The 27,081-nt window shown below is 41.1% G+C and overlaps 1 protein-coding gene across 3 annotated transcripts in view; it reads left to right on the forward strand.

Annotated features, from left to right (window-relative positions):
• Positions 1-1,269: 1,269 nt before the first annotated feature.
• The window catches only part of vps50 (VPS50 EARP/GARPII complex subunit), a 122,453-nt gene continuing 96,641 nt past the window's right edge, over positions 1,270-27,081 (forward strand). Inside the window, exons 1-4 of one of the 3 annotated variants that reach the window (XM_040021432.1) lie at positions 1,270-1,438; positions 1,935-2,003; positions 18,054-18,176; positions 19,090-19,161. In XM_040021432.1, the coding sequence (XP_039877366.1) occupies positions 1,406-1,438; positions 1,935-2,003; positions 18,054-18,176; positions 19,090-19,161 (297 nt within the window). In that variant the 5' untranslated portion in view covers positions 1,270-1,405. The remainder of the gene's footprint in view (positions 1,439-1,934; positions 2,004-18,053; positions 18,177-19,089; positions 19,162-27,081) is intronic. The other 2 variants (XM_040021434.1, XM_040021435.1) reach the window with 2 other exon arrangements.

A 27,081-nucleotide genomic window follows, 5' to 3' on the forward strand; every position in this document is an offset into this window, starting at 1 on the left:
GGACCTGACAGTTGCTCTCTGGCTCTCAGAGATGGTCTCAGTGGAAGGGTGATCGTCAAGAAGCCATTCTTGAGGAAGTGCAACAAAGAGAAATGACTGAGGAATGCCAAATTACACAAGACCTGGACTGGAAATCAGTGGCAACAGGTTTTTATGGAGTGATGAATCCAAATCTGATCTTTATTCATATTGTTGTCAATATGTATGCAGGAGGTACCACAGTGAGTGTCCACAGCCATCTGTAACAAAAACAAGCAAGCAGGAGAGGGTCTGTCATGGTTTGAAGCATTATTTAAGGCCATGGTGCTGTGGATCTTTGTCAAAATTGATGGAATTATGAACACAGAAAAGTACAGCCATTGATCTGCCGTGCAACATGGTGGAATGAAACACATTGGTGAAGATTTCATGTTTCAGCATGGCAAGTACCCCAAACACCCTGCTAGTGCAGTAAAAGCAAACCTGGAGAGAGAAACACACAGTGAAACACTATCAGTCACAAAAAAAAGCTTTGAATGTCATTCAGACAGAGGACTATTCCTGATGACTACTTAAAGAAATGACAAGAAAGATTGCTTAAGAGAGTTCACAGTGTGTTGAAGAACAAATGTTTTAATACCAAATATTGACTTTGAGGCTTGTTTGAATTATATAAACCCTATTTTTGTCTTACATACTGGATTTCTATGTATGTTTGCACACGCCTCAATAAACTGCTGCACCTGTTTCCCAGTTTTCCAGCAAAATATAAATAAATGTGGTGTGACTTAAGATTTCTGCAAAGTATTGAATAAATCCATATACAGAGATTCAGCCTAAAGCCATGTAATAGAAAAATAAGCGTATGTGTTGCCATGAACATTAATGATGGCTCAGTTTTATTCCAGTGTCCCATGGCAGCCTCATTTCAGTTTTAGGAAAAACAATACAGCCACTGTGGGTTTTTTGTTTTTTTAATTTGTTATCATTTGCACCCATATTTTCGTTATTTTGGCACAAGGAGGCTAGTTGACTGCTGTGTAATATCTCTGTTAGTTTACTACCATCCAGTGGCGTATGGCAGCAGTACATTACTGTAGAGTCAATCTTTGACGCCTTGTTTATATTTGATCATATTTTATTTTTTAATTTCATTTTCTCTGTTTTTAACAACACGTACTTCGGATTTCATCCAGATGTTTTCATTTTTTATACATGTGAAAAGCCTGACAGGCAAAAGCAGAAGCTCTGGTTCTTAAAAACTACATTTCCCAGAAGGCTTTGCAACGTTCTGGTTCCTGCCCTGCCAGTCACGTGAGACTCAACTATGGCTTCCTTCTCGTAGTGATGGAGGTGCACTGTTGACAACAAGACACAGCTGGAGCTTTACTCATTTTTTTAGCCGCTGATACGACTTGGACTTACGATGCAGAAGATCAAGTCTCTTATGGCCCGTCAGGTGAGCACAGCAGGTGTACAGAAACTACGCTGCCGGCTGTTTGTCTCTGACGGGAGCCGGTAGTTAGCATGACAGCCTGCTAAGCTAACTGGCTAATTTGACAGCTCATCGTTTGGTTCATTAAGTGAAACGTTCAGCCAGACTAAGAGCTGTTTCAGTTGTTTCCCTCAGGCAAATAAGGCATGCACATAGCAATTTACCTCACGCCCCGGTAGTGAGAGTTTAACACAATAACAATAACAACACAATAATGGGAACTGGGCGGATAGAAGGAAGTTCTCACTCTGCACATGCAGTGGTGTTTGGCAATTGGTCAAAACTGAACACAACAGAGCATATCGCTTTCAGAAATCTGCCCCTCAGTTCCACTTTTTGCTGTATGCAGTAGTGTGCTGATGAAGTTCTGTGACAAGTTACAGATTAAAAATAAAAACACAAAGAGTTATGTTAAAGCTACCTGTTGTTTGTAGTTTTACTTTGGATTTTATTTTGGCAGGGTCTGAAAAGCCCCCAGGAGAGCATGGCAGACCTCAGTCCTGTGGAGAACCTGAGAATCCCGAGCAAGGTAAACTTCGACGACTTAGACTGCAGCTGTCTGGTTTGATGCGCTGTTTGATGCATGGACAGTGTTCATCATAAAATCAAAGTTTCTCCATCTACCACTTTGTGAGTAGATGCTTATCTTAATAGTTTTGCTGACAACTTTTTAAAAGCTGCCATATTTTATTGTTTTCGAGCCACAGTGAACGCCATCAGGGAGGGATTGTTTTAGCACTGTTGTTGGACACAGCTGCAAGTTGTAACACAGACCCTGAGTGATGTCTTTGTCATTACCCAGAGTCAGCACTCATGTTAGTAGTAATGACACCACAAGGCTGTCAGTATTACTAGAGATTTAATTTGTTAATGAATGTGTTGATGATTCATTAGCTATACACTGGATTTCATTTTTTGTGCTTTATCTAAACAGCAGTTGTTATATTACAGTTATGCACTACTGAAGGCTCCTGTTTATATCAGTTAAACAGACTTTATGTCAGTGCTCCTCACCTTACTCAATTTGTGATGCAGACACTGTTATAAGAGTATTTGAACATTTCTGGCATGACAGCGTTTCAAATTGCACTCAGTCATGCTTGGTCACAGGAAGCGTTTGTCACTATCCCCTTTGCACAAATTCAATTCGTCAAGTGTCGACGAAGCAAAAGGCAGAGCGGCTCTATTTCACGTTTAGTTACTTACATTCATTCTTAGCATCACTGTGGCTTTTCACTGTAGTGATGACCTTCAATAAATGACTCTGAGTACAGTTTTGTTGCTGTATTTGTTCACAGCGCTGGGAGATATGAGCCAGGTCGACTGAGCAAGACGTTTAACCTTTCTGGGTTTTGAACACTTAGCGTTTACGTTTTCTTTTTGTATGGTATGCTGTGCTGATGTAGCGTGTGATTATTTTCTGCTCAGGCCAATGCTGTGCTGTGATAGATGAGACTAAAAAGAGAGTGCATTTTTGTCAGTTCACCAGTGGCGGTTAGGAAAGATTAAGCCGACTGAATTTTAAAATCTGCTTCCAGATTTTAAGTGTCTGATAAGCTCATACTTAGTGTGTGTGTGTATATATATATATATATATATATATATATATATATATATATATATATATATATATATTAGGGGTGCAACGATACACAAAATTCACGGTTCGGTTCGGTTCGATACTTTGGTGTCACGGTTCGATATTTTTTCGATACAAAAAAAAATGTTCATGCCTTTTTAATTTGTCATTTATTAAAATTATAAATATATATTTTAACTCAAAAGTACAGTTTTTAAATTTAATGTTGCTGAAACAAAAGTAATTTAAAAAAATAAATATATCTCAGGGCTCTCAAAATTTCAAAATCCCTGGTAGCCCTTCGGGCAGGGACTCTTCAGTTTTTGGTAGCCCAAAATAAATGTAAGTAGCCCGAATAAAAAAGAGAGCAATTTTTTGATTGATGTTTTGTTTCCTGTTTTGTTTCCTTTACAATATTATACATTAAAGTATAATATTGTAAAGGAAACAAAACATTAATCAAAAAATTGTTGAAAAACAAATTACAACATTGTATAAAAATTACAATCATCAACTCAAATACTTGGTTCTAATTGAACAGAAATTTCTATGAACTTGTAAGAACTGTGTAGGACATGAATCAGTCTGTGTCAGATCCTGAATTTGAAATTTCCGCTGAAGTCACGGGTAAGAGACAAGTGGAACCAAGATCTAGGCCATTTGCTTTTTGAAGTTTGCAAAGACTGCTAAATTGTGCCAGTGGTAGTTCACTCTTTGCAACATAGTACGCTGTTCTAAACAAATTTTTCAGGTTTATTTTTAGTATGTTATTTGCAATTGGTGTTTGTTCTGGGAAAGATATTGCATTTCTTGCATTTCTCATGGCTTCTAATGGGGGCCTTTCTTAAAATGACTGGTCCCAGTAACAAAGGCGCTTGTCGACTCAGAAATCGAGAGAAAACCAACAACACACCCGGCAGAACATTATGTTATTTACACGGGTGCACATAAGTGGTCCGCATGTGCGCATTCGCTGTCAAAATAAAAGACGCGCACCAGATAAGAAGTTGCAACGCGCGTTTGCGTCCATATAAAAAGCACTGTTTTTGTCCGCTAGAGTGGGATTTTCACGGCACATTCTGCACCACATCTCTGTGCGTTCATCATTTGTTTGAAGCCAGCTCACCTCCTGCAACCACTTTTCCGAGAATACGCGCTTCTTTTGTGGTTCGGACTCCTTCTGACATTTCTTTGGAGGTAGAGGAACACCAAAGTAATTGCCAAAGGAGCTTCTTCGACATCTTTAAGAGTTTTAAACAAATGTCTGTCCTCCTCCAGAAAATCTTATGTATGCAAACACGCGTTGCAACTTCATATCTTGTGCGCGTTTTTTTTTGTTTTTTTTTTTGACAGCGAATGCGCACCTGCGGACCACTTATGTGCAGCCCTGGTTATATAGCTCGTCATATTGCAGCCACAGAAATTATTTTGTCCATGAAACCATAAAGCTGCACTTTCTTTTTGCCTTATAGTCTGATTTGTCATAACTTTTCCGTTTTGTGGTAAGCTTTTCTTTGGCTGTCACTTCTTCACCCTGACCTGTCTTATTTGGCTCAGCAGAACTAAAATATATATCCGGCTGCTTTTACACACACACACACACATAACGGTCAGCAATTCTCTGCGCGATCAACCTCTCATATGTTTAAGCTTGCTGCAGGAGATTTCACTTGTCATGTTTGCATAGTAAGCTAACGATTGATAAGACGATGTCAGAGGAATTGGTGCGCAAATTATCATCACTCACCAATCAGTGCTGTCGCTCTCTAGCGATTTTGCAAGCCCTGTATCTGATTGAGGAATCACTCATCTTTGGAAAAGAGAGTTTATTACAGAGAAATAGCTCTTTCCAAAATAAAAGCTATACTATACGCTTCTTCTGGGCTATATTCTCAGCAGCATATTGTAGCGGGTCAGGGCTGTTCGGGGTTCTGTTTGTACAGTTATGTTTTGTTTATGTTGCCATAGTGACGGGTGACGCCCTCTCGCTGCGACGGTGTGTCCTTCCGGGGTCAGAGGGCGCCTTGTGTGTTGTTGTTGTTGTTGCTGTGCAGTTGCCGCGCTGAGCAGTTAGCTAGCGGCAGTGTTCTTCTGCAGATGTCAATAAACGGCTGTGCTCCCTGGCTAGCTCACGGGAAGCAAGACCAAACGACACCTCCGTCTCCTCGTTGTCTGAGCTCGCCACATTGGTGTCAGAAGTGGGATGATGGTGGCACCCCATGTTCTGACCCGAGTGACTTTTCCCCCGCCGGTCGTGACCGGTCGGTGCGCCAAAAGAAGGCACCTGGACATTTGCAAAGTGAAAGCAAAAAACAAGCGCAAATTCAAACGCGATTTCAATATGTCACATATTGACAGTGGCTCACCGATGCCAATGACATAATTACCCAGCTACATTTCCGAAAGAATGCAAAAGCATTGACATATATTTTTTCCTTCCTACAATAGCCCGACGGGCAGGGCAGAGATAGATTTTGGTAGTACGACTGGAAAAATCGCTAGCTCCGGGACGTCGGGCTAGCGATTTTGCAAGCCCTGTGTTACAGGCATGGCCCTTTAAGGATGAAGCCTGATGGGAAATGTATTCGGGATGTGTGTAGCGGGACCGCCTGGTGTGTGTGTGTGAAGAGAGAGAGCGGAGAAGGGGAAAAAGTAACGGTTAGCTACAGAAGAGACGAAAATAAATAAAAGGAATATAATAACTCCCTCGACAGCCAGAGTTGTGTCGGCGATGCTCGCTGTGAGTAAACTGTTTCAGCCCACTGTATGCGGTGTTCGTGCCTTAGAGAAGAAATAAAGTTCGGTGAAGCAGTTTCCTACGCCTCCTTCGATCTTTTTGCTCGCGGAGTTGACCTGTATAGTAAGCTGTTGCCGGCTACGAGTCAGTTACGGAACCTTCAAGTAACTGCCAGAGGTTTCCTTACTACGGTTCGGGGCCGCGGATCTGGCGCGGTAACACCTGTATCTGATTGAGGAATCACTCATCTTTGGAAAAGAGAGTTTATTACAGAGAAATGGCTCTTTCCAAAATAAAAGCTATACTATACGCTTCTTCTGGGCTATATTCTCAGCAGCATATTGTAGCGGGTCAGGGCTGTTCGGGGTTCTGTTTGTACAGTTATGTTTTGTTTATGTTGCCATAGTGACGGGTGACGCCCTCTCGCTGCGACGGTGTGTCCTTCCGGGGTCAGAGGGCGCCTTGTGTGTTGTTGTTGTTGTTGCTGTGCAGTTGCCGCGCTGAGCAGTTAGCTAGCGGCAGTGTTCTTCTGCAGATGTCAATAAACGGCTGTGCTCCCTGGCTAGCTCACGGGAAGCAAGACCAAACGACACCTCCGTCTCCTCGTTGTCTGAGCTCGCCACATTGGTGTCAGAAGTGGGATGATGGTGGCACCCCATGTTCTGACCCGAGTGACCCCGGCCGGTGCGCCAAAAGAAGGCACCTGGACATTTGCAGGACTTTGTGTGGGGTAATGGGGTCGTCGGGGACGACTGACCCCTTAGGTGGGGGCTATGTAGCGGGTCAGGGCTGTTCGGGGTTCTGTTTGTACAGTTATGTTTTGTTTATGTTGCCATAGTGACGGGTGTGTCCTTCCGGGGTCAGAGGGCGCTCTGTGTGTTGTTGTTGCTGTGCGGTTGCCGTGCTGAGCAGTTAGCTAGCAGCAGTGTTCTTCTGCAGATGTCAATAAACGGCTGTGCTCCCTGGCTAGCTCACGGGAAGCAAGACCAAACGATACCTCCGTCTCCTCCTTGTCTGAGCTCGCCACAATATTAAACATATCAGGTCCCCATAAGGAGAATCATGTGCTAACGGCTGTCTAAATGACTCGGGTAAAGTTTGTAGCATGCATGCTTGTTGTTTTTGTCTGCTTCCACTTGTCTTTGCACTAGGATGATGTCGGAGTAAATGTGCAGTCATATTCGTTGTGTTCCCACTAGTGCTGTCAGCGTTAATCTCGTTGAAATGACGTTAACGCCACAACACAGCAAATCTCCGTTAACGAGCTACCCCTGCGTGGGGCTAGACGGCCAACAGCTAACTGCGCTAACACACTAGTTCCCACCCATGTAATTGAGCATTGCGTGGCACATCCAACATACTGTTTTACTTTAGTCCATGACGCGCATACCTTCAGGGTCATACATCACATGAAAACCAAAATAATTCCAAACGCCAGATCTGAATGAGGGTGGGGGAGGTTCAATTTGCCATGTTGCAAGGAGAGCTTAACTTCTGTCTCGCTTCTGTCTGTGTTGAACGCTCAGTGGATCTGCGCTCGACAGTGCAGCCTAGGCGGAGTAGTCGAACGCAGATTCACTGAGCGCTCAACACAGACAGCATCGTCAGAAGGAAAGTTGATAAAATAAATTACAAATTTTGTATTGTTCAATACATATGCGTACCGAACCGAAAGCACTGTATCGAACGGTTCAATATCGATACCAGTATCGTTGCACCCCTAAAAAAAAAAAAAAAAAATATATATATATATATATATATATATATATGGGCTTATGCGTCTAATTGATTGAAAGCAGACTGTGTCTTCAATAAAGATTTCAGGGTTTTTTTTTTTCAATGGGCACCTCTGTCTCCTGGCCTTGGTGTCAGGTGACATGGTCAAACTGGATATGCGGTAATCAAACACTTGTTTTGTTTTTTCCTTGCTTGTAACATTATCGTTTGTCAGTGCTGGACTGAGGATTCTGTGCAAGACCTATCACACCTGCTTTATTTGCCTTGTGTGTTATGAAGCAGTAAGGATAATAAGACTGAAGTAATGGCTTCTGTGGATGTGTTCATGTAGATGTGTGAACTGTAAGCAGACAGTATGCCGCTGTCCATCACCTATTAAGTTGCTCTTGTGTGTGCACTGCAAATACCTGCCTGTTGTGTATTGAACATACACACAGGGCATCATTGTTTGTTGGCTTTATACTTTGGCTTCATTTACTTTGCTTTCATTAACGTGCTGGACCTGTCAGCTTACAGGAAAATAAGATGGGGCCACGACACAAGCCAGGCTTCATGTAAAAGTAGTCCTCCTTCATTACAGGAGAAACGGTCCTCTGCAGGAGTGAGACCGAGGTGCTATTATATGATCATTTTGAGAAATACTGAGATCATGATTATTTAACGCGTCATAACCCAATTAAAATTAAACTTCCCCCATTAACATGATACTGACACCCACTGATTGGAACCATTGCTGTGTTTCATTTTTTATTATTATTGTTAGTATTTTCTTTACCCATGAGTCACATCGTTTATCATCCTTCACATGCTGACAGCAACATCTGGCTAACTGCAGGGGGCAGGCCTGATGTGTGCGATGATTAAGTAAATGCTGCTATTCAGTTACTGTTTGGACACAGTTTGAGGGTTTGAAAGCAAGGTCAAGATAAATGTGCAGTAGTCGGTCTGTGGCTGATCTCTCTTTTGTAGTATTTAAATGGAAGGACAGCCATTCAACACATTCATCAATAATGAAAGTGCCTGTTTGTTTCAGTCTGGCAGTGGTGGGTTAACACAGTCTGAAACAGGGTCATGACCTCATTAAATGGGCTAAAAAGTATTTAGAGGCAAGTTTGTTTGTTTGATTTTTTTAATTTATCAGTTTGACTTTTCTTTTAGTGATTAATAGAGGTTATTAAACTTTAGATGGATGGCCCTCATGTGAGATGCTTGGGGATCAGTGTTATTTTACAGGGGTAGTGGAAATGGGTGTTTTAAGTTATTTGAATGTTTTGCTATATTGTTGCAATGAAAAATTACAAGATTTGCAAAACCCTTTAAAGATGTCGGAAGCTTTTCTTTTGATTGGTAAGCCATAAAAGGGAAGAAATAAATCAGCTACGTCGGGGGCGGTATTTTCACTTTCTTTTTGTTTTTTTGCAGGGACGCAGGTGTCAGGCTGATTATGTGCACATACGGAGGTCAGACTCTTGGCAATAGCATCAGTTTACCCTCAGGGAAAGCTAGTCTCAAAGAACATCTTATCCCTTTGTTCTCCTGGTGCTGTGTACCTAACACCTTCTACAAACATGTAAATCTGGGTCACAGCGAGACATGCGCCTAAAGTTAACAAGTTACAGTCTGTTCGAGATGCCAGTATGATGCCACCTCAGTGTGATGAGTAACAATTGAAAGCTATGACTCAACAGTAGAGTCACAGCATTTGAATAACAGAGATCTTGAGTGATGTCTTTGTTATTGCTCAAGGTCTGTGTTATTTTATCTGCCATGGTAGGAAGATTTTTACCAAAGCCTTTGTAGCAGAGATCGGTAACATGCTTTTGGCTTCATTGGGAAAACAATAGTAATCATAACCTATTAGCATATTTTAGTTCAAGACGTCCTCATGTTGGTTTTGTTTTCTTCACTGATACGCTAGATCAGATGAAAGAAGTGATCCTTGAAAGGTGTTTGAAAAGCAGGTAGTGTGTTCAGAAGATTCTCGCTGTATTTCTCGGGACAGTTAATTTCTACAGTAGATGGTGTCACCTAAATTACTGAATGATCAGAGCTACCTGTTGTTGCTTACGTGACTTGAAGTTGTGCAAGATGGATTGTTTTGTTTTGATCTTGCTGATCTCATGAGAGTCCAGCTGCCTCGCAAGGTAATGTGTTTTCAGGCTTTATTAGATCTAGCCTTTTAGGGGTGACTTTACAATTACAGATCTTTCCAGACCCCATCAAAAAAACCAGACAGAAAAGATAAAAGACGGAGGTAGCTACTGTGATGTCATCCACTGGTTTTTGAAGTCCTGTTTGCTTATCCACTAGCATCCAGTGGAATATGCTCCTTTTAAAAACATAGTTGACCAAGATTTACTCTCCACAGTGTCTTTTTTCCCTCCCTGATCCTGGTTCTGCTGGAGGTTTCTTCCTGTTAAAAGAGATTTTTTCCTTCCCACTGTCGCCAAGGTTTTGCTCATAGGGGGACGGATGTCTGAGGGTTTTACTCATTGTAGGATCTTTATTGTAGAATATAAAGCGCCTTGAGGTGACTGTTGTAAATATGTGCTATATAAATAAAGTTCAATTGAATAGACTTCATTTTTTATTCAGTGTGACCTAATATGAGGCACTCAGCCCATAATTACATTAGGAAAGTTTTTACAGAGGTAAAGTGAAAAAGCAGTTTTCCCATAAACTTCTACAGGATCTTTTTGCAACCACAGCTATCGTCCTCTGGTGGCTTTCAGATAGAATGCAGGTTTACTTAGTTTATTTTTCTGGCCCAGAAGCTATATTAGTGTTGTTTTTGGATGCAGTGAATTAAGCAGAGGCAGTCACATGGACTCCTGTGTGAGGCAGATTTTAGCATACCATGGATACCAGAGCTTGTCTGCTGAATAAAATGGGAAAAAACTGCAGTAGGAGGGCTGTTTAATTTCAGATGCATACTGAACAAGGTACTTTTGGCTGCTCCCTTATTCACACAAACACACACACACTCACGAGAATTAAATGGCTCTAAGCCCTCAAGCTATTTTTTTTTAACAACTTTGATGTTTTTTATTCTTTTTTTTTTAATCTCAGTGTTCCTAAGCTGCTTTGTGGCTTGTCAGTAAAAACAAGCCAACCTTCCACCCCTGTCCAATCCTTTCTGTTCAAAGCTGTTGTCTCTCTGTGAGTCACTGTTAAGAGGTTTCTTTGAAGGGGCTGTCAGGTTTTTTTTTTTATCTCTATTAAGTGATTGCAATGATAACAAAGCCTAGAATAAAATTTGGTTTGGTTGTTTGGTTGCATTTATTTATTTCCCTGTTTTTTTTTCCCAGAGAAATGAATAAATGCTGGTTATTAAAAAAGTTTGAAAGTCTCTCAGCCTTAATCACGCTCCTCGAATGTTGTTTTTTTTGCGATTAAGAAAAATCAAAGATTTGCTTGATGTGCGTATTTAGCTGTTTACTTTGTTTGCATCGTGTTGAAATTAATATTAGCAAAAGCTTTTTAACTAATTCACCATTTTCTCACCAATTTATGAATAATTTCCTAATCTCAAAGCACCTGATAATGAAAACAATCCTAATTACTCACAGTGTGTTATAGGTTTGGTCATACTGTGAAACATGTAGGCAGGTAATTTCAGTGTGATTTTGTGATACATTGAAGACAAAATTCAGTTATTTAAACCTATAAAGCTTGAATTGTTTTATAATGGCCAGCAGGGGTCACCCTCAACTTACCCACCGCTCATCTTTGCCAGATTTAAAGCTCTCTCCAGGCACACAAAGGAGCACACGTTCTCTCCTAAAATTATGGGATTATTGATTGGATAACTACTTCTATTTGCTAGTATTTATTTCCTGAAGACAAGGCTTTGGGATAAATCTGTGAGGAGGGCGTGTTTGATAATCTCTCATTAGTTCACGCAGGATGTCTTGAGGGAGAACAGCTTATTTTTATAGTTTCCGTTTTATGGCTTCAGGACCCAGTCGGGTTATGTAGATAAGATATTTTGTAATTATTTTTTTTCAAAAGCCAGGTCATGCACTCATACAGTGAAGAAACTGCATGGCATGAAAACAGAGCGCTTCTCGTGCTTTCGGCTGAAAGAGAGTGTTGAATGAAAGGTAGAATAATCACGTACTTCCATGCAGAAATTCAGCTGTCAGCGTTGCCTGGATTGTGCTGGATTGTGTGATCGTGGCTGCGAAAGACAACATTGTTCTTAATGGCAGACGAATACACAGGCGCACAGTTAGTCTTGCGTGCATATACAGCACTGATTACAACGAGGGCGTTTTGATTCGTTCACGTAACGAATGATTCTATGGTGGAGATAATTGGCCCTTCTCTCAGTCTCTACTGTCTTCCATCCCATGTGTCTCTCAGGATTTTCACAAACCTCCTTTTGTTTATTCAATCTTTTTTGTTTTTATCAGCGCTGCTGTGTTTGTTGAGCAGTTATTTCTTTATTTATTTTGTTGCCACAAGCATGATTTTCCACATTCAACCAGCGCTCCAGTCGAACATATCCCCCTTTGATTCTCCGATAAAGCTTGTAAAACGACCCGCACTTAGGATGCAAATAGATTTCTAATTTCCGCAACGAGATGAAGATTTCATTAATTTGTGGAAGTGGCTGGGCTGGGGGCCGGGATGGGGGTTGAAGGGCTGTTTGTTTGTCTCTCATCCATCAAAGTGAAATTTGATCAAAGCCTCACAGCGGCTCACGGTTCGGGTTTCTCGTGTGGGCCGCGGGGGCGTTTGTTTTGCTTTGTGCCTGCACGGCGGCAGGCGAAGGGAATTATTTAACTCACGGCAGACCTTCAGTGAGTCATTCACTTAAAGATGTTTCAAGTTTTGCGCGTCACTGCAGGTGGGAGACTGAGGCAAAGAGAGGGGAAGGAGAAAGACACTGACACAAGGTGAACTGCCTTCGGGTGGCTTCGCGGGAGCCACTTCATTGTCTTCTGTTTAGCCCACTCCTCTGCCTTTTTTTGTCTTCTTTCTGCCAGAACTTCTCCTAACAGTGAGTCATCCTCCTCATCCCTCCTCCCCTTTTCACTTTCTCTCATTTGAGCTGATTTCCCACCCACCTTTTTGATGGCGGAGCGTGATCTCCTAACTCTAGCCCTCCTTTTCAGTCTCACGCACTCACCCACACATCCCCCTTCTCTCCCCCAGGGGTGGGGGGGCTCCGGCTCGCTCCTTCACCTGATTTAAACACGGCACACTCGCCTGGAGATGGGCGCACTTGAGATTTGCACACTTGCACGGACACACGCATTAAACACATTTCAATGCTCGGTTTGAATCTTCACAGTTGCCTCGTGTGAGTGTATGAAGGGTTTCTCTGTGTGTGTAATTGAATTAGATGAAGCTATATTTTGCTGAAAATTACGCGCAGCAGCATCGCCTCATATAAATGTCACTCAGCGAGACACGCTGTCATCCAGAGAAACATATTTAGTTATTTGGGTGGCACACTTCATCGCCTAGCTTCATGCTTCTTGCTGATAGGAGCTGGGAACATATTTGGGGTTAGGCAGGTGTGTAACAAGGTTTTCTTGATCAGTGTCTGCTATCTCGAGGTGTACGTTTAACGAAGTATGCATATAAGGGTGTATATTGAATTTGATATTGCATTTGTCCCATAATTCCATATCCATCCTTGTTATCCCCGAGCTGCTGGTCTATTTTTAGTGCCATTATGCTTTAATGTATCGATCCCACACAAACAAGAAGTTCGACTCAGTATTAACATAAATGAAGGGCTTCCTCTCAGAATGTACTCACATTACAGAAGATGTGAGTCCTGTGCAATATCACTTAAATGTCAGATGAACCAAAATTGTATCACCTTACAGTAATTGCATTACACTGAGCAGTATGGTATTTGCTCTTTTCTAAAATGAAAATAAACAGTTTAGATTTACTACGTTAAAGCAGGAACTCTGGGCGATAAAAATAGGTTGACCTTTTATCTGTGAGACTGCTTTGTAGTGTTCCCCACAAACAGATTTTACTTTTATTCATCCATCTGAGAGAACCCCATCCTCAATGCCCTCATTTTCATTTGCGAAGATGACTCACTGCTAACCTGCTAGCCCTGGGCCTCGCTGTCTGACGTTTCCACACCAGCAGGCGAGGGTCAGATGAGCTCCACCGATTGCATCTGGTGATGGTGTAAATGGAGCAGGTGGAAACGTTTGCTCAGATTTTGTTTTGCAGATTTGCAGAACAAGGGCTGTCTTTGCTAATTGCACTTCAAGGTGATATAATTCAGACTCCATCCAGTCCACATTACTGGAAAGGAAGTTGATTATTGCTCATAAAGTATAAATAATATTTACATATCAATTAAAAAATGGTGGAAATGCCTGGCTTCTCAAATAGAGAATTTCAGAAGAAGTTTGAGAGCCACCACCAACAGCCTGCTTCCTATGTCCACCTTTATTTGAGTTAACAGTCTTTCTCAGCTCGGGGGGAAAGTAAATAGTTCCTACAAAGATTTTCTGCCATTCCTCTGAGCCAATTTTCTTTGTTTCATTTCCTGGAGGTTTTTGTTATTGTTCTTGCTCAGTTCTATTTAAAGTATCCCAAGGATCAGTTAGCTCTAACTCTGACTTATATATCTGTGTTAAATCTACACTTATAAGTGCGTCACAAACCCAAACCCTTCTGAAACACCACACCTAACCTGACGTGCACCTCCCTAGAAGTCTTACACATTGCAGACGACACAGGTATAAATGGTGGCAACAGCATTATTCTTGTTCCAGCTTGTTGACCTATGACTGTATCCCCATCTACACCTCAAAGTTCAATAATTAAGTTTGCTGATGACACCTCCATTTAATTTCTAAAGGGTTGATCTGACTGAGTGGTTTAGGGACACACGATCTAGTCTTTAACACCTCCAATACAACAGAAATGGTCATTGAATTCAGGAGATCTAAGGTCAAGAAACAACATCTCCCACTCCATATACATTGTTGAAATAGTGGCGATTGCGTAGAAGTAACCAGGAGTCACCCTCTCTGTGCACTAACACCTCCCAGTTGAGATGAGTGGGCACAATAAGGGCTCTTCTTCCTCAGAAACAGGCCAAACTTTCACAGAAACCGTTGATGAACTTACACAGGAGTACAGAGGAACCATCAACACTGCTGCAGAAAGGAAGGATCTGCATCGAGGGGCGAAGGTGTCTGAGCGCTTTGTTTTGTTAGAGCTCTGCACTCACACTACGCCACCAGGATGACGAACAAAGCAGACGGTATCATAAGCAAGGATAATAAACATCCCGGACATTCTTTGTTTGAACCGCTGCCATCCAGCAAACGGTTCACAGCAATAAAAACAAGAACTAACAGACAGTTTTTGGAGCGATGGCTTCCACCTTCCTAATTTCTGGAAATAGGCTTCAGTACTAGACACACATGCAAACACACACAGTATAGCACTGAGGACATTTTCATTGGCTAACAACACTTTAAACGGACCAGACTGTGTATAAACCTGCTGTTTTTCTCCTCTGTTGCTGAGTTTACCACTAACTTTATTTTTATCTAAACTTCCTTACATATTTTTATTTATGTATTGTTTTTTAAGTTAAGACAAATCCAAAGGGAATTCTGTAAATCATGTGTAGTAATGACAATAAAGATCATCCATTCACTGAAAATCAAGCTTCACCGTTCACAGTCCAAAGTTATCTTGGACTGTTCTGATAAAAGAATGCGCTCTCACTGTTCGTCAGCCTTCTTTTCATGCAGCACTCATCCTGCAATTTTGTACGGAAGAGCGAGCAAGGTTTTGGACACCGTCCATAGAGGTTGACAAACTCTCTGAGCTGTCACGGAAACTCTGTTGATAAGGCTTGTAACAAGACCGAGGCACTTGTTTGTCTGTATTTGAAAGTAGCTCACGGTCTGTGGCGTTAATTTAGGATGAGCACGTCTCTGTGCTTCTAATTAGTGATATTATTGCTTGCCATATAAGTCATGATTTCCACTGATATCTGGTTGCTCATTTTGGAACTATGTTCCTGCATGCATGCTAATTGTAAATCACAGGTATATTCAATTTTTATTTAATTTAATTTAATATATTAAAAAAACTTTCATATATTCTGTGTTTTAAGGTGTAAAGTGAAATATTATATAAAAAAACCAAAACCTTAATTTGATGATTTTAGCTTCTATCTCATGAAATTCTCAATTCTTATGGTCAGTCAAAATAGAGTCCCACTATATAGTATGCTCATTGTCACTCATATTTGGTTGGGGCTCCTTTACCATGAATTACTGTGTGAGTGCAGTGTAGCATGGCGGTGATCAGCTTGCGGCACCGCTGAGGTATCACTAAAGACCAGGTTGCTTTGATAGCGGCCTTCAGCTTGTCTGTATTTATTGGGCTGGGTGTTTCTCATCTTCGTCTTGACGGCGCCCCGTAAATTCTGTGTAGGGTTCAGGTCAGGTGAGATGGCTGATCAATTGAGCACAGAAATTACACGGTGAGCAAATTATTTGGTGGGAGTTTCTGCAGGAACAGGAAATCAGCCTTTATGCTTCATCCAGACTCTTAGATCTTGATTTACAAATAAAATCAATTTGCTGTCATGTTTGGGACAGTTGTAGCCCTTTTCCTGGTGGTGGTTTGATGCACCAGCCACAGTCAACGTTTCAAAGCTCTCCTACTTTCTTGATTCAATGGTTGTTGTTGTTTTTGGTTGTTTTTTTATATAACAATTGCTACAAGGCTGCTGACATCTAAGTTGCTTGTGCACCTTTTCCTATCACACAGAGAAGGGTGATAGGAGTCAACTTTCCATTAATATGCTTGCAACCAGCCAGCCTTTTCAGCAGTTACCTTCAGTGGTGATTGTCATCTGGACAATTGTCCAGTCAGTAGTGTTTACCATGAGTGTGGTTGTGTTGGGGAACCAGACTGGGAGAAGCGTGGCATTTATACTGGTCGAATAGTCACTTAAAGTCTAAATGAAATATTTTAATACTGGAGTTCTGTTTTTCATGAGCTATAAGCTATAATCAGAACTTTAGGTGCTGTAAATGTAGAATTGATGAAAATGACTTTTTTTTGATTAAAATTATGGAAGAAATTAATTTAAATATTTTAGATACACTAGTACTTGTCAGATTTATTTCTGATAGCTGATAGCTTTTGAATCATTTGACTTGCATGCCCACTTCTGTTCTGTGGAGTGAAACATGAAGCCAGATCCAGAACAGGCTAATAAAGATTAAAAAAAAAAATAAAGTTTTTCCTGTTTATCCATCCATCCATCCATCCATTCGCTTCCGCTTCTCCTTTTCAGGGTCGCGGGGGGCGCTGGAGCCTATCCCAGCTGTCATAGGGCGAGAGGCGGGGTACACCCTGGACAGGTCGCCAGTCTGTCGCAGGGCCAACACACAGGGACAGACAACCATTCATACTCACATTCACTCGCACATTCACACCTAATGGCAATGTGGATTTTCCAATTAACCTATCCCCAAAACAAGTTTTTCCTGTTTAGTCTGATTAAATGCTTTTTGGACCTTTTTGAGTTGGTTCAGATGTTTCCTATGATTACTGCAGTTTTTATCCTAAACACATGCTTTTTTGTGTTAAATAAGCTCAGCGTTTATTATTATTTTCTGCTTATTTTTTGCTTGAAACATAAAAAAGTGTCATCCTCCAAAAAATGGGTATTACACTTATTATTCTTATTATAGACTTCAGTGGAACCCGGATTCGGTTTAATTTAAATGTTTGTGATTTGATATTCTGATGTAACTGCTGGATGGATTGCCTTAAAATTTCATACGGATATTAATGAATACTCAAATGAAACGGTAAACCTTTTTTTAATTTGTGGTAACTTTTCATCCCAGCACTTTGGTACTGACATCTGCCTGCATCTCAGCTCATTAAGGCAGTCAGGAGTGGGCTTTAAAACCCTTCATCTAAAAGACTCAACGCAGCAATAAGCCTCAGCGGATGCACCGCATGTTAATCAATAAGGCTCTGATGTTTCTCAGAAGGGAATCTCTGCTCTCTTCTTTTAGTCATTTGTGTCTTTTTGTCTTTCCTCTCATCGCTGCCTCCCTCCCATGACAGCCAACCAATGAAACAAGCTGCAATCTTTTCCTAAAGTCTATGATTAACATTTTTCTCTTTTCATCTCCCCCGCCCCTTGTCAACGCCCTTCCTTTACCTCTCCTTGTCCCTTGTTCTCTGCCTCATTTAAGTTTAAGGACAAATCCTTCACCCTTTAGCTTTGTCCTTAAACTCCTCTGGAACTCTTGCTTCTCTAATCCTATCTCTCCCTCTTTTACTGATCTTTCCCCCGGCAGTCTGCTGATATATCCTGTTTGTTCTCTTTTTCCTTTTTTTTCTTCCTGTGACTATATCTTGTTTATTGTTTTGTGGGTTTTAATGTAATAGTGTGTACCTTTTCTTTCTAGTACTTTATACCAAGGACATCTTCTAACTCTGTCTCTCTTTGTTTGTCGCTTTCTCTCCCCGCCTGTCTCGCCGTCTTGCAGGAGGAGCTGCGGGAGCTGAGGGAGCAGCCCATCGACCCCCAGGCGGAGCAGGAAATCATCGACAGCATCGAGGAGGTCTACTTCTCAAATGACTCCTTCGACATGGTGCAGCATGAACTGGAGGTCAGATACTCTGTATGATTTCCAGCTCTTGTGCTATTGACTGAATGAGCTCCACTCACCGGTTAAGCGATAACAAGCGAAACTCGCTTGCAAGTTCCCACGCCCCCTTTCATGAAATCATTTCATTAAATCCACCACGTTTCAGTAAGTTTGATAACAGAAGTATTGCATTTCTAATGTGAAGAAGTATTGTTTATTGTGCTCTGAACCCCGTCTGGCTGGCAAAAATAAAGCTTTTTCACCTGAGCTGCTGTTTCTTACATTTCTGCTGAGCCGCATGCATACAATTGACGTCTGGATTGATGGATTGCATCTGCTCAACAGAAGAAGGGTGTGAAATCTCATTAGATTTATCTTGGTATTTCTACACCATCTGAAATGAGACTCTCAGTCAAGGGGAAAGTAATTACCTATCATCCTTTGGGCCATGGATTTGTAATATCTTCTTTCAGTAGCAGAGTTTGTTTGCTGTTTACCTTCACTAATCAGAGTTATGATCTGGGGAAGTATATTTTAGTAGATTATTTTTGTTTGTTTTTCTTTTCTTTGAATGAAGTAAAAGCTACACCTACCTTCAGCTTAGGCTCTTTGAAATACCTCGTGAGATAGCTTTAAAAATTAAGATGCTCGACAGTGAGGATTAGCTCTTGCAAGATGAATGAAATCCCCGCTTTGGCCCTTAGCACCTGAAATTTGATAGTGTCATAGTTCTGCTTTGAATATATTTTTCTGTCTGGCACACTGAGCGAGGACTCGTACTGTGTTAAAAGCCAGACGTGGTGGGAAGCAGCATGCGCTGGTATCCAAGTAAGCACAAGCAAAAAGACTGGATGCTATCAGCAGTCTAAAGAGGAGGTTTTGTAAGCAAACACTAAGGTTGCATGTTTGAATTTCTGTGTGTGTGTGATTATAGAAACTCCCGCCCGAGTTGAACCTGCAGGAGTTGGAGGAATACAGAGACAAACTTAAAAGGCAACAGGCAGCAGTAAGTATCTCTTTCCCTCTCTCTGTCTTTCATACAAACTCAAACCCGAAGGCACACGAACACAATATGGTGTCAGACCATGTCAGTGTATGTTATGATCATTTCTGCCTCGTGCTTGTGAACATTTCTAATCTACAGATTGTTCTCTGTAACTTTTTCAAATCATCTTTTGTTTTTCATTTTATTGTTTTATTTGACATGGAAACCCCTAACTGTTTTTGTAGTTCTGCTGAAGGTGTAGCACGTGATTTTAAAAAAAGAAAAAAAGTCCTTCCTGGAGCCATTTGTAAGTTTGTTGTCCAACTAATTGTTTTGCGTGTGTGTGTGTGTGTGTGTGTGTGTGTGTGTGTGTGTGTGTGTGTGTGTGTGTGTGTGTGTGTGTGTGTGTTAGGGCCTGTGTTAGTTGTGTAGTAATCAAAGTGAAAGTTAGAAACAGCAGAAGGTCTCTTGCTTTTATCTCTCACACTGTGCAGCTCTGCTCTCTGTCATTCTCTGGAGCCATAGCTGCTCGCTCATCCAGTGAATATAGCAGGTAGAAAGAGGGCACTGTTTCTGTGCCAGGAGAGCACATTGTGAAGCAGTAGGGTACTGTAGATTGTCTTTATTTTCCAGGCCTTTTTTGAAAAAAGAAAGCAAAAATGGCTAAAGATAAAAAGTAGCTAGGTAACGGCAGTGAAGTGAACTCAAGCACGATGATCACTGTTGTTGAGTTGAGGAATGTCAGACAAACAAATTGCCATGGTGTGTGAGTCTGCGTAAAAAATCGAATTGAATTTATATACAAATATAAAAACTTGAAACTAAATAGTTAACCAATACCCGAATGCCCAAATGGTCATAAATAGATAGTGACTGATTGTAATGAATTTGGGAATCTCCCTTTCAGTCTGTTTTTTAGTTGGGTTTTACCGTCTTTTGTCTTCAGTGCTGCCTTAATTATTAAAGGCACAGATTAAATATGGTGCTGGAGACAGTCCTCAGAGATGTCGGTGCATATTAACCTGATAGCATCAGACAGTTGCTGCAGATTTGTTGGCTGCACATCCATGATGTGTTCCACCACATCCCAAAAATGCTCTGTTGGATTGCGATCTAGTGACTGTGGAGATCATTTGAGTACTGTGAACTCACCGTTATGTTCTAGAAACCAGTTTGAAGTGATGTGAGTTTTGTGACATGGTGTGTTATCCTGCTGCAAGCAGCCATCAGAAGATGGGCGCACTGTGGTTGCAAAAGGATGCACATGGCCAGCAACCATACTCAGGCAGGCTGTGGCATTTAAACAACGCTTAGTGCGATTGGTACCGAGGGGCCGAAAGTCTGCCAAGAAATGATCCCTCACACCATTACACCACCAGTAGCCTGAGCTGTTAACACAAGCAGGATGGATCCACGTTTTCATGTTGTTTACACCAAATTCTGACCCTATGATCGAGACTCATCAAACCAAGCAACATTTTTTTCAGTCTGTGTGAATTTTAGCTTCAGTTTCCGGCTCTTATCTGACAGGAGTGGTACCCGGTGTCGTCCTTTGCTGCTGTAGCCCACCATCTTTAAGCTTGGATGTTGTTGTTACCATGCGCTGACTTAAGTGTTGGAGAAAGTAGTTCACGATGCATTTTCTGCTAGTTTCTTTCTTTAAAAGTGTCAGTATGACACCTACACTACATTAAAAAGCATGACAATAAAAGTTTGTTGGATGTCAACAACCTCAGTTGACCCTGTCTCAAGGTCCAATTTATTAAGTTTTTACTGGAAAATAGAAGCAATAAAATTCGTTAAAGCCGACCTTGCTGGCTCACACTGTCGAAACACATTTTAAAATAATGATGCACTTGAAAAGAGAGTTTTCATTTATATAAAAGTGTTGAGTTTCTTCATTTGCCCCATTAAGTCATGGCAGGTTTTCCCGCACTGCTGTAATTTGCAGTTTGAGACCCATAGTCAGCACTGTGACGCTGAGAGTTTGTGCAGCTCTAGAGGAACGTAAACAGCCCAGAACACTTTTTACTTTTGTTTTTTGATGAGATGTTTTAAACTGCAAAGAAGGAATGAAACAAAAACAAAAAAACAACAAATGCTCGATGCTGACGACGCTCAGTAGAAACTGAGTGAAGGTCAATCATTTTGTGCCATGACGTCAGTGCCTGCGTTTTCATCCACAGCAGACTCATTTCCATAGCGGCTGCTCTTTTGAGGTTATTCAGGTACTCGCAGTTTCAGACGGGAGAGATGGCCTGTCAACAAATTCTATTTATAGCATCATGTGGCAGAGCAAGAAGCACTTTTTCCCTCTGCTTCTTCAGTCCCCACAGTCCAGTGCAGATATTGCCCTCCTACCTTCCACCCTGACAGGCTTCTGTACTTTTGCCCACTGCTTTGTCTCCATTGCTCCTTCAACTCTACTGTTATCCTTTTTTTTTTGACATCGATTTCCTCTATGACTCTTATCCCTCTTTTTCATGCATGCTGCGCTTCCCTCTTCTGACAGTAGCCCACAGAGCTGCCTGTTTAGTTAAGAGGATGCTTTAGACTTTCTGCCCCGTGGCATGGTGAGACCTGTACGTTTCTACAGTCTGAGTACACAAAAGCACCCTCACACATCCTCTCTCAGTCTCTCACGCTTTCTGTCTCTCGCACTTTCGCTCTCTCTCCCTGCCTCCCTGGCTCGCTGGCTGTCAGCCTGCAAGCACGTCGTGGGAATGGCCACAGTAATTGGTCCAGTGTACTGTCAGGCAGAAAATCCCCAGCTAAGTTTCTCAGCAAGCTCATCAAATGCAAATGTAAAGTCCTGTGCCTACGAAAAGCCTTGACCTGTTCATCTGACTCAGTGGCCTGAGTATATTCAACATATCATTTAATCTTGTTTATTTTTTAAACTAGTTTAAAATCTCAGTTATGACTTTATTTAAGAGACAAGATAAAAGTATAAGAAAAACAGTTTACAGTTATCAGGATTTGCAAAATGCAATGAATCTATGTGAAAATGAATCGCTCAAAAGCTACTTAGAGTCAGTTTTTCTATTAAGGATATAAGACTGAGACGGTGGGTTATAGAGGTGTACAACATCTACTTTTAACAGAGTCTTAAAGAAAGGTTTTGTGCAGAAAAGTCTTAATTTCTCAGACAGACAAGCACCTCATCCTAAATGTGAGGCATGGGGGAGGAAGCATCATGGTTTGGAGCTGCTTTGGCTCCTCAGAGGAAATCAAAAATGATTTCATATATTTTCAGAGAAGAATGTCAGGGCAGCAGACCTGAACCTTTAGAGAGGTTACGCTACCTGACAAAACAGAAATATAACAATGATGACAATGAAGTCATATTAATGAATGATGATTTTAACCCAACTGATATCCCCAACATACCAGGGATCTGTAAACTGTTCTGTAGAGCGGATTGACCCAGACATCCCCTTCGTCGTTGTGCCAGTCTCATTAACTTCTGATGGAGGTTGTTGCTCCTAATAGAGGTTCTACAAGTTATTAAATTCAAAAGTTCTGTTTCTAACAAATACCCTATTAATCATTTTGATAGGAAAAAAAGTAAAAGTCATTGTGGATTTAATACCTTTGCAGATATATGTATCCTTTACTATTCCTTTTAAGAATTAAGACAAATTCCTACACGGAAAATGGATAGATGGAAATCTCTTCCTACCTTACATGAATGATGATTATCTTTACTTTTTGGCTTTTTCTTTTTAATGTAATGTTAAAGCCATAAAAAGTGCACCTGTCAGTCCTAGTCTTGCTAAAGTTGTAGGAGGTTATTTGGCATTTTAAAACATGGAGCCAGTGCAATATTCGTCCATCTTGTCGGGTTAAAGAAACGAAACACTTTTTCAGTGGTAAATTAAGGTTGTTGGAGTATCGGGGTGTGTGTGTGATTGATTTCATGCTTTGATTTGGTTCAGTGTGGAGAGTTCAAAGACTTGTTTGGCAGTAAAATCGATGTTACCTTATGCAGTGCAAATTAGATGCAAGCTTTGAAACATGCTGCCGGAGCACAGCTTAAAGGACTGCGTCATTTTCCACACTTTGGAAGAATTTCTGAGACAATGTACAGCAGAAGTTGCAAAGTTGTTCTGTGAAGTCATGCATATGCATGAACTTTGTGTTGTGGGTCTCTGCAGCCAATTTTGTTAAGACTATTTCTAAAGGTGGGCAGTGTGTGTGTGTGTGTGCACTCTCTGACTCTCCTAGTCACACGTGCACACGTCCATGCTCATGCAATCATCAGCATGTGAAATAGGGCATTGCACTTTGAAGGGGCGATAATAGTGCTTTTGAGATGTTCAGCATAAAGCTGTCCTGCGATGGCCTTTCCGGACTGGCTGATACCGTGGATAGGCTCCACACCTTATTTATAACACTTGGCTGTAAGCTTAAGTGCGAGCTTGAGTTAGTGCGGAACAGGGGGTCGAGTACAAGAGCTGAAAGTAACAGTACTGTACGGGTAACTGTGTTTGCCATTGACGCAGGAGATGTGTGAAGAACTGCTGCAGCGACTCTATTTATGTGAATGATCTGCTGCAGGGTGAAGCAAACTTTCTGTGGTTTCATGGGTGAGAACAACTGCCCCGTTCCTCTGCCACAGTGTCCAAGCTTAATTGGCATCTGTGACACGCAGCTGGCCCAGAGAGGCTCGTCTCACAGCTAATTGCCTTTTCGTGCTGCGAGACTTCAGCCCATACGAAAAATGTCAGGGTTCAGATATGTGATCTGCCGATGCTTTTTCTCATCATTTGAATGTAGCACACAAATGCTAAAAGGCCTTAATTAAAGTGGACGCTCATGCTTGCTCATACATCTAAGGCCTTCATCAAATCCTATCAAAAATTTGAAAAGTAATTCCTCCTCCAAATCAAGGCCTTGAAAGTTTGCAGTAACTTGTCAGTGTGTAATAAAGTACAAATATGCATGAGCAGTGCTTAAAGAAACGGCTTAAATGTGGTACCATATAATTTTATATTGCTCTTCCCATCTATCTGAAAGTGGCTTGCTTTTTAGGAATGTAGGCAGAGTTGATATTAGCAATGCGAACGAACATTCTCCATTTTTAATGAAACATGAAAGCTTGAAATGAATTCCCCTCCTGCAGCACTTATGAATTCTGTTCCTCAGCTCAGTTTTTAAAATGTTGCCAGTCCCTGCCTTACTGCCTTATTGCTCTCCATGTGTGCATCAGGCTTTAGAGGTGTCCTGCTGTGGGAAAAAGGATGTTTCAGGTAGAGCATTAAAAGGACCGCAGATGGTTATAAAGCAGGGATGTAGTGCTGTTTTTTTTTTTTTAAAGAAGAAAAAGACATTTGCCTCCATTTAGTAGCCTGACTGACAGAATACATTATAAAAGGCACTGAATGTGTTTGGAACAAAATCCATCTATAAGCAAGTGTCACTACATGACAGCCATTCATTATTTTGGAGTAAGAAGCCCAAGTCCCTATTGAAATCAGTCAAATTGGGAAAAGAGACACAAATTTAAGTTCAGTTGTCATCAGGACCAAAAATAAAAACAAAACACTGTTTATCTGCTCAGTGGCCTGATTATATTCAGCATATACAGTAAGAGCTTAACATACTTAGTGTCTTTACCCCACGTTTAAAAGCTTGTTTCCCCTGCAGGTTATGCTCCTGCTGCTCAGAGATGGATCACGTTAAGGCTTCATTATTGGTTGAGTCCATCTAGCCAATGCAATAAACATGTCCAGCTCATTCTACAAAGCACTGAGCAAATGCTATGTATGCAGTTACACCGACTGTATATAAAAGACGGATGTACCCTAGTGGTTTCTAGACTGAGCCTTTTTGGTGGTTTAATGATAGCATTTGAGATCTTACCGTGTTAGTTTTTTTTAAGCAGAAAGTGTCGATATTTAGACCGGATGGCGAGGTGCTTGGTTATCTGCTAGTATTTGCCAGTTTGTTTGGGCCTCGGTCAGTTATTGGCACTTCCACCTTGCCTTCACTTTTCATACACTAGAGCAGTGGTGTCAAACATAAGCCCTGGGGCCCACAATCGGCCTTCAATCTTCAATCTGGACCATTGGATGGCTTTGAAAAACGTGAAGGGAGAGACCAGTTTTAGACTCTGAACTGTATTTTCACAACTTTTCCTGCCGATAATGAATTCCCCCATGGTCATGCACAATACACCAAAGTAATTAAATGATAAATTTCAGTAATTTTACACATTTAATACTTACAGTTTAAACCTCAAGAGTCATGCTGACAAGTTTCTTTCATTTACCAAAGCAGCGTTTCTTTGTTATGTAGAAACACTGAGCTCCAAATGTTGAAATTGCTCTTCTTTGTCTTATATGAAGTCATTTCATTGATTAAATGTCTAGTTACACATCTTTACACTGACAGAGTTTCACCAGAGATCAAAGTGGGCTGTTTGTGGCCGGCGATGGAAAATAAATTTGACATCCCTGCCCTGGAGGTTGCCGCTTTTTAGGAATACAGGCTAAGAGAAACATTTTTGCAACCATACAGAAGAAACAATTGTAAATCTGCCATGCGTCAGTGCCGTACCATGATTGGCTCCTGTGTGGCTTTGATTAGCTCTTTAGCATCTTTTTCTCCTGTGAATTTTTTTTCACTGTTGTTTGGTATTTTTTGGGGGCGTATTGCTTATGTGAGAGACCAGGCTGCTTTCCACCCCCACCCATCCAAGGTTAAATATGATTTTATAAGACTGAGAAACCCTCGCAGTTTATTTTACTTTAGCTAGCCTTAATCAGGAAACTGACTCATATGCCTCAACTATACAGCATTTGGTATAATTATCACATGTTTGTATTTATCTGCAATACACCATATTTACTGTATTTTTAGTATACAGCTTTCTTTACAATGATTTGGTGTCTCTGTTAGCTTTTTCTAACAGAGTATGTATGTGTGTGAGTTTCTGTGTAAAGTCTCTGAACCTCATATGTTTATACCAGTTGTTGTTATTATTATTCTACCACTGTAAATGCCGACCATGTTTATATGAGTTGATTATCATTCATTTTCGACCTCTAGATTTGGATAGTATTTACTCCAAGCACCGTTACTGCTTTGCAGCCCAGTTACTGCACAATTAACCTCCATTAGAGCAAGCTGAGATTTAATGACTCTGGCCTTGTGGCTTAGGTAGGAGGGTTTGGGTACTCATAGCTGTTTTTCATTCAACAAAAAAATAGAAAAAAGTTTAGAATTGAATCAGTGAAATGCCAATAGGTGGCGTTATAGCATTATTTTGGGATAGGTTCGTGAGTGGTTAAGGGGGTTATTCTGGGCTCACATTAATACGTTACCTCACTGTTTTCTGTGTCTCCACCATTTTCTTGCCACATTTGTTGCGCCTCTTCTGAGTACTGAATATTTTTTCCTTGGTGAACAATTTATGCATACATTTAAATCTTAATAGAGGCACACACGCACACACACACACACACACACGCACACACATGCTTTAACCCTGCTGAAGGAGCCGCTTCAGCTGAGCTGCGTTTCCCATCTGTTCAGGTCTCCGGTTTGCTACCACGCATACTTAACACACTTTGAAATGTCATCCCCACCCATAGCCTCGTCTGCCGCGTATCAGCACATACAAAAACCTCCTCGCTACCTCGACTACTTGTGTTTATTCTCTTCTCCTGTAAAACTCCACTTGGTGTGTGCTGGCTTATGTACTTGCACGGTAAATGGAAGAGAGGTTGCTTACTGTGAGTGGGAGAGAGATTGGTTGGTTGCTGCATAAGCGATTGTCCTTTGCTGTTATAATGAGCAGCAGTATTAAGAGCTCATGTATCTGTAGTCAGGTTTTAAAAAAAAAATCCAAAGTTAAGTTGCTTAGTATTGAAATTACTGGTTTTTTTTGTAAACGTGTTGCTGGATAAACTTCTTGTAGCACGTTGTTGGATGATA

The sequence above is a fragment of the Simochromis diagramma genome, unplaced genomic scaffold (genome assembly GCF_900408965.1).
Source record: "Simochromis diagramma unplaced genomic scaffold, fSimDia1.1 OVJJ01000753.1, whole genome shotgun sequence".
In the NCBI taxonomy this organism is placed as follows: Eukaryota; Metazoa; Chordata; class Actinopteri; order Cichliformes; family Cichlidae; genus Simochromis; species Simochromis diagramma.